The sequence below is a fragment of the Brachycentrus maculatus genome, unplaced genomic scaffold (assembly GCF_059751285.1).
Source record: "Brachycentrus maculatus isolate JH-2025_06_01 unplaced genomic scaffold, ASM5975128v1 h1tg001375l, whole genome shotgun sequence".
NCBI lineage: Eukaryota > Metazoa > Arthropoda > Insecta > Trichoptera > Brachycentridae > Brachycentrus > Brachycentrus maculatus.
The window spans coordinates 21010-29255 of record NW_028282028.1 but is presented as its reverse complement, the minus strand read 5'-3'; the positions used below and the strand labels follow the sequence as shown (position 1 = coordinate 29255).

Genomic DNA, 8246 nt, shown 5'->3' with positions numbered 1-8246 from the left:
ATAATCTTAGGTAAGTCAGTATGAATTGACACATTAATCTCAAACAATCATTCTGACTAATTTAAAAATAAATGAATGGTTTTCTCAATAATCAAATAATACTAAAATATTTCGGAAACTGTCGTAACGATTCTCAAAGAACGCGGTTGGTTTCCATCGTCTATATTAGGTAAATATTTGACTAAGTATAATGTTTCTAACTTATTTTCTATCATTTTATTTACATACTCCATTGAGCGTCTATAGCTGCCTGAGAAGGGGTCCGCATTTAGTATGTATACTATAATGCCAAATATAGGATTAATTATATTACGTTGTACAGTAGTAATTACATAATATATGGTAAATCGCTATTGAGCCAATCTCTGACTTAAAACCTTTTCAAGTACAAAACTTTTCCTGAGCCGTGTAATACTACTGAGTTATACGGAAATTACGATATTTCGATTAAAAAATTACAATGCGCGTAGAAAACTTTCTATAAAATATGAAAAAATGAAATATTAACATAAAATAAAATAACGTTAAGTACTTTTTACAATAATATACACAATCAGTCTCAAAAATTAAGAAATGTACAAAATGTTCAGATATTTTTATACGTAAGGTCGAAACCGTGTATCGCTTGATTCAATTCATCTGGATTCGGCGGATAGCTGGAAGACGTCGAAGGATTTGTTTACGTCATGCTCCTTTTCTTCAAACCCTTCAGTTCGCCAACTAAATCTTCCTCCGTAGAAATGAAACGTTTCTGCATTCTTCCTTTGTTCTCGGAGTTCTGAAATGAGAAAATAAAGGTTAATTAATATTGGACATTCTTCGACTAACTTGTAAAATAAGATCAAAATTTCATCACGATCTATTTATGGAAATGATTGCGGTATTTAATTAGTAAATGTATGTTTGAGCTCAGCAGGTGTTCGTAAGGGTGGTCTGGCGTGTGGGAAATGGTGGCGGGTGGTGTGGCTCAATGGAAATCTCCCAAAGGCTGGAAGGCTATTTTTAGTCACGCCCGCGCCCGGGGATGGGACGATCGAAGGCGCGGAGTGGAAACCGAAAACTACCGCTACACCCGGCGCCGGCTCTCTTGAATGGGCTCCGCACATTCATGCATTTTGGTACAGAGGCGGGCTGATAAGCTCAATTGATCGTTTTAACGAAAATGCGCCCGTACTCTATAAACTGGTTTATTACTTATGCATCGGTACATGTTGTATAAACGGGAGACTAATGAATTATTAATGAGAACTTACGGGTTTGAAAGATTCCTCCATGCTGAGAAGTCGCTTGATAGTGTCATATCCCGAGGAGGTCCGCTTGGCGTGGGAGGGCGAGTTGGCAGCCAACAGCTGCAGGACAGGCTCGGAGAAGGGGTGACGAACTGGAGCGGCCGGTCTCAGAAGAACTTCTTCCTTCTGACCTCCAGGACCCCCTTTCCCGACGGGAGCGGCAGTCGTAGTGGAAGTCGGGGAAATAGGTTTAGGGGTCATTATTCTCTTGATCGTTTCCACTTTCGATATCTTGGGACTCCTCTTGCTGCCCCAGTTGATCCATCCTTCGTCATTTTGATAGTCGTCCGACATATGGAGGTCGTTGTCTTGTCTCGTTGTCTTGGCCGCGGAAATATCGCGGTTCCACGAAGGCATAGACCGGAGAGCTTGGTCGTTATTACCGGAGGAGAACACGTTAGTTTTCGGCACGTGATACAGCGGCTTGCCGGCTAGAGCTTTCAGTTCTCTGACGTCTTCATCTTCGAAGTCTCTGGTATTCCTGTCTCCGTAAAACTCCAAGGTTCGGCGCTCGTCGTACTCGTTATTCTGCCTCGACGAATCTGGAGCGGTTTTCTGAGCGCTTTCGTTGTTCTTATCGAGGGCCTCAGCGTACATCTGGGACATGATGAGGTTCTGGAGGAAAGCCGCGTTCACGTCTTCGTAATCGTTCCTCCAGGCGGAGTCACCCTCGAACCACGTCTCCTGGCCGACGGGCAGGGACTCCGTCCGGGCGCCGCCGCGCGGCTGCTCCTCCTCGGGGCTGTAGGCCTCCTCGTTTCCGTAGTAGCCGTAGGGCGTGTAGTAGTAGGGGTAGACCGCGTGGTACACGTCGGCCTCGGAGTAGGGGCTGCCGACGGGGTAGTAGGCGGGGTAGTGCACAACGGGCACGGGCTGGTAGTAGGGCTCCTCGGCGTAGCTGTCCGCGTACGGGTAGGGCCGCGCGGGCCGGTAGTACATCGGCTCAGGGGCCGGCCGGTCGTAGCGCGCGGTGCCGTACACCGGGAGACTGAGCCCCGGCGCGCACAGCAGCCCCCCGAGCAAGGCAGCTCCCAACCAAAAGGTCAACATCTGCGGACAAAAAACAACCGTTCGTCAAGTTGTATTCTAACGTTCAACAAAAATAGGTCGATAATCGTGACCTAATTCCAACAGGTTACTGAAACTGACTTAGGGGGGTGATTTTGAAGAATTAGAATTAATTACTTGTGTAATTTAGAAAAAAAGAAACACCGTGTTGACGAGCGTTGTATAAAATGTGGAATAGTACATGGAGTGAAATCTTTAATGAGATTTATAGACTGGAAATAATTTATACTTTTGTAATTATACCAAATCAAAAATAAAAAATAAAAAGTAATAATTAAAAATGTCGTAAAACGAAAATTACTGTCATGGGTAATTTATCTGTTCTAAAATTGACGAAGAACCATGAAATGTGTATATTTCGATATTTCATCACACTTTGTAAAATAAATTTTTCTATAAATGAGAATAAAAAAGAATAACTTTTTCATATATGTAAATGAAAATAAAAACATAATTGCATACAACCGTGTACTTTTTTAGAATAAATAAGCTTTGAAAGGAGATAAAATACCAATGTATCAATTTTAACGTGATATATTTCTTATCATGTTTGTTCATATTATAAAAATTCAAATGATTATTTTTGTTTGAATACAAGATTTTATACAACGTAAAATAAAGTTGAGAGTCCTAGAATTATTTTCGCAGATGAATATAACTAGGCCGAGCCTGGACGAGTCGGGATTCTATTTTTGGACGATCAATAGCACAAATATAAAAACCCAGACCTCTCTGGCGCCATTGCAACAGGTGGCTGGGTGGTGAGGGTTGATATTCTATAAATAAAGCGCTCTCTGGTGCGAACTTCCAGAGTGAAAAGCTTGTACGAAATTTCCACGGTAAAAATTATAAGTATATTAAATCACTCACCGTAAATATTGTAATCCTTGTTGAATTCACAAAAAAAACTTTTAATAACTATCGCGTTGTATTCACTGACAGTTTATATTTTAACTAGTATCTTGAATATATTTTTTACTACACAAATTTATTCACTTAGGCCTCGTTCGCAAGGTAGCAGGTAGTACTTCACTGTTAGACGGCTGCGAGTAGAATGCCGCCTGGCGCGCTGCGTGCTCTATTTATAGAGGCCACCCTCCCGCAGAGCCTCGGCCGCCCACTCGTGAATGAAACGCTATGCGCGCGCCTCGCCCGCTTTTCCGTCCCCCCATTGGTCGGAAAAGTCTTCTTCTACCCGCCGATTGGTCCTCGTCGGCAGAAGTATTGATCCACAAATCCATCTACAGGTTGTGTGGGCCGCGGAAATATTCCGTAAATATTAACGAGCGACGGATGACGCAAGAGCGAGGGAGACGGGACTACGGGGGGTGGGTGGGGAGCTTCCCTTCCCCCGCGACTCGATTCATTCACAAATTCACCCTTCTACTTGTGTGGAAAGATGCTTCGAACCGACCCACGCCTTTCGCATTATTCTTCTCGGCGATAATAGTTTTATATATAATATCTACTCGATCCCCGAAGGCTTATTTCCAACTACTAATAGAACCATAATCATCAAATTTATTAAAATATATTAAACCTTCAATGTTGGCACGTCGGTACCTACATATATGATACGCGGAACGCTAATGAAAGGTCCACTTCCTTTGACAAATGACTGGTGTGTTTCCATTATTTGCACAAAATTTTCCACGAACTTTATGCGGCATTCACGAGTACCTGGAATTATAACTACCCACGAAGTTCGCCTAGTTCCCCTCTATTCCGCAGAATCAACATCGTGGTATTAATTATAACGTTTTTGTCAGATAAACGTTAGAAAAATTACTCTCCATAAAAATATGCATAGTTATATATAACTAATAATACAAAATCATAGGATATAATGTATCATATTTTAAAATACTTCTGTACTTTCAATTGATTAATTTACTACATACATATTATATTATTCAGAATCATTTTGATTGAAAAATTATGGTTAATTTTCAAATTACTTGTGTGAGAATTATGATATTTAAAAATTTACTGAAAAGTGTAAATGAATTAACGTATTGAAAAATACATTTATTTTTTTAGTACAACGAATATATTAATAAAACTTCTTTATTTTTCGATGTAATAGTCTGATGATATCTCTGATATAAATGGATTATCAAAAAAAAAGTCTACTGTATTGTTAGGATTTGTACAATGCCCGACGGATCGGCGCACGAAATCGTGAAAGACAAAGTGACGCAAAGCGTAGGCTGTAAAAAATGAATGATCGTGCAGTTTTCCTCTAGAGCTGCTGTGGAAAAGCGTGAATAATAATAATAATGGAATAAGGGTGGCTATCTAGGATCCATCTACCCACGGTCCAGCTCTCCGGCTATAGTTTGGCAACAATCCAAGATATGTGAAGACTCGTAGAATTCCCGACGGAGGAAGAATAAATGAAATCCTCAGCACTTGAACATGTAAATTGTATTCATTTCGTAAAAACTAGTCGAGGATTTGAATGATTGATGTAAGTTATTAATATCACTGTAAAATTATACAATAAACTAAAAACTAGAAGAAAAAAATGTGGAACTTCATACAAAATTTTTAGGCCTATTCATTCAATATGTATTGGAAAATATTATATAAATATTTTTTTCATGGCATAATATTTTTTTAACCTGTAAAATGTCCCTAGATTATGCCGCTGAAAATACATCATAATACGAAATAGCTGTTTATTGATTATAAAATCGCTGTTGGAAATCAGAAGATATTTTAACCGATAGTCATGGTGGATTTGTAGTATTAAACTAGTTTTAATAAAAATCGGTTACAAGAATGGATTATCACATTTCAAAAATTACAGCCTAGAAAATATGCATAACAATATGGTATACGAGTACATCACAGAAAAAAACTGCATGTATACACGATTATATACATTCTAGATTGAAGATACTATAGAAATATGATATGAGTATTACCGAGATTTATAATTTCGCCATTAAAAATGTAACATCGATATACTATTATACCGTGGTTAGAGTCGCGGACTCTTAAGTCAGAGTTACTCGGTTCGAACCCACTCTTCCACAATTTGATACCTATTTCTAATAATGAGCCGCTTAGGCTCACAGAAATAGTATGAAATTGAAATATTTGTGTAAATAATAAAAACACAAATATTTATATTATATAAAAAATATATAAAAAATATTCAAATCTGTGTGTTTATACGAGTAACATTTTCCAATATTTTTATATTGTAACTTTTGTGTGCTTCTGCAGTTTATTACATTTTGCGCTATATACGATGCTCGAGGATGAAATAAAAAATATATTCGCCAATTTAGACTATTTTTTCCTCGATATTTTTTTCTTTAGAATGGCATATTTACAATCAGCTTACCGTCACATAATTTAAAATAAAAAATACCGAATAGAAAGAACTAAAGGAGATATACCTTTTAGCTGTTTGAGAGATGAATAAGTTGGAAAAGGAAAATTTCAGCAATGGGTAGTATACGAGTACTCGGGGTTCGTGCACATACTCGTACAAGCTTGTAACATATCGCTCACTCCTTTCAAGAACGTCATAAATCAAAAATCGTCAATTTTCAGTTGTGCATGTTTTCGGAATGTCCAGAAAATGTACCATATCCCAGCAAAAGCGGCATATTTTTAACTTAATATTTGTCCGCTACAAGGCAGAAAGTATTGTTTTTGCATTTTGTAGAAAAGGTATTATTTAATTAAAAAGAAAAATAAACTAGTTATTTTTTAAACGGAGAAAAAACCTTTAGGTTTAACCTAAAAAGATCTGTTACACAGTCAAAAGTTCAATAAGTGGCTTGATATTTATTTTTAATATATTGTATTTTATTTTTAAACTTTAATAACGTTCTCCTGAAAAATCAAGTTTTTTTATTTATGACGTTCTTGAAAGGAGTGAGCGATATGTCAAGAGACTCGAACCTCATTTACATCTTTATAAAATTAAGCAACTTTGTTTTAACCACTTTTTTATTATTGTAACATTCATATACTAAAATTCCTATTATTTATTTTAATTTTAATATTTGATTATTTTAATGATTTAGAATTTAATAAACCCTGATGATGACAAGGCTCTCGTCGAAACCGGTAGGTTAAAGTGTCCTAAAAAAAAGTCGATAAAATGTGCCACAAAGTATCTGCCAAAAACATTCAAGAACTCATTTACATCAACTATAAAAGCTGTAATGGTTTAAATTTTAGGGTATATAAAGTTAATATATGAAATTGATTAATTTTTAAAGTCACTATAAAATCCAATTCAATAATTCAATAATCAATTACATACTTGCAATAATTTATATTCTGTTTTTTTTTTTTAAAAAAATTATGATAGCGTCAATAAATAAATCAATAATAACTATTCTATGTACGTTCGATGACGTAGATGTCGACACTTGTCAATGATGTCAATATAAATATTTAGGAAGTAAATTAAAGTGATGCAAAGGCTAGTACAGATATTAAGGTTAATCGAGTCCTTGGAAAGGTTCGTGGCAATTTGATAATAGGAAAAAACTCAGTATTCTTCGTCAGTCAATTCGCTTTCTCTGTGACGTTGAAAAAACGAAGTTATTTAATATAAACTGAATATTTTTCAGCGATGTTATGACAAAGGGTGTCAGTACCTAGTCAAACTGACACACTCCCCTAGTTGAAATTATTTCAGATGAAATTATTTCACTTGATTATTTTTTTTGTTTAATTTTCAAAATATAAAATAAGCTTGATTTTTTTAAAGATAAATTTGATAAAAAATTATCAGCAAAATCTAAACTGGCAGTACACAACAAGCGTCCTGGCTCCAACCCTAATTGATGGAATCGAAACATGCAGTTGGCAAAAGAAGGATGAAAGAAAACTGAATATAGTCGAAATGCGATCCCTCAGACGATGTGCGGCAAAACGATGTATGATACATGTTCGAATAGTGAAATAAGGAAATAATGCAAACTGAGATAAGCATTCCTGATAAAATTAAGAAAGGTGTATTAAGATGGTTTGGATATGTGGAACGAATTATTGAGGAAAGAACGGCATAACATATTTATAAGGCGAATATAGTAAAAGAAGCAGGAAAGACCAAGAAAAATTTGGCACGATCAGATATGTCAAATACCTAAAAGTGGTCGTTATAATCGGCGGTATGTATGAGGAGATGCATGAATGTGATAGATGCGAAGAATGTTTGCAAAAACAGAGTAGTGTAATACTAAAGTACTTATAACATTAGATAACGACCGGTACATACGAGTATATACATATTATACTTACCCTCGCATCGTTAAAATCACATGAAAACCATATTCTCATCTCGATTACTTTAGGTCCATGACTCTACTCCTAAAATCACGCATAATAATAGCGTATTTTTTAAGAGTATAATCTGTAATTCTTATGTTTTATTTGTGGGGGTGCCAAAATTCTGCTCACTAAATAATCTGGATCCGGGCAGCTCTGTCTAAATTCAAGGTTTTCATATCTTTGTAAATCGCGAGCTTTACAAAGTCTTCACTTTGATTTACACCGCATTACTTCTCCTTGATCGTCGTATTCCTCATTTCCATGACTGTTTGTTTGTTATGGTAGTGATAAGGTCGCCATGCCACAGTATCTACCCTATCATCTTCTCTCTTCTACTTTCTACTGTCTCTAAAAATGCTATATTTTCTTTCTTTTAAGAAGTTCAAAGGAGAAAAAAGCTGACAACACAACCAAAACGTTTCTAATCTGTTATTGACCATTAATGGATATTAATTTGTGAATAATAATTTAAAACTATCAATTGATTAATTTTGTCCAACTCCGTAGTGCACGTTTAGGTCAGCGCGTTTGGCTACCATACTGGAGGTCCCGGGTTCGATTCCCTAGGGAAGGAAATAAATACGG

At 36.5% G+C, this 8246-nt stretch overlaps 1 protein-coding gene across 1 annotated transcript; it reads right to left on the bottom strand.

Annotated features, from left to right (window-relative positions):
• Positions 1 to 204: 204 nt before the first annotated feature.
• On the bottom strand, positions 205 to 3413 carry LOC148299058 (uncharacterized). The gene is made up of 3 exons (XM_088276407.1): positions 3228 to 3413; positions 1254 to 2339; positions 205 to 778 (listed from the first exon to the last, which is right to left on the bottom strand). The coding sequence occupies exons 2-3, from the start codon at positions 2337 to 2339 to the stop codon at positions 680 to 682; spliced, it is 1185 nt and encodes a 394-aa protein (XP_088132533.1). The 5' UTR covers positions 3228 to 3413; the 3' UTR covers positions 205 to 679.
• Between the last annotated feature and the right edge of the window lie 4833 nt (positions 3414 to 8246).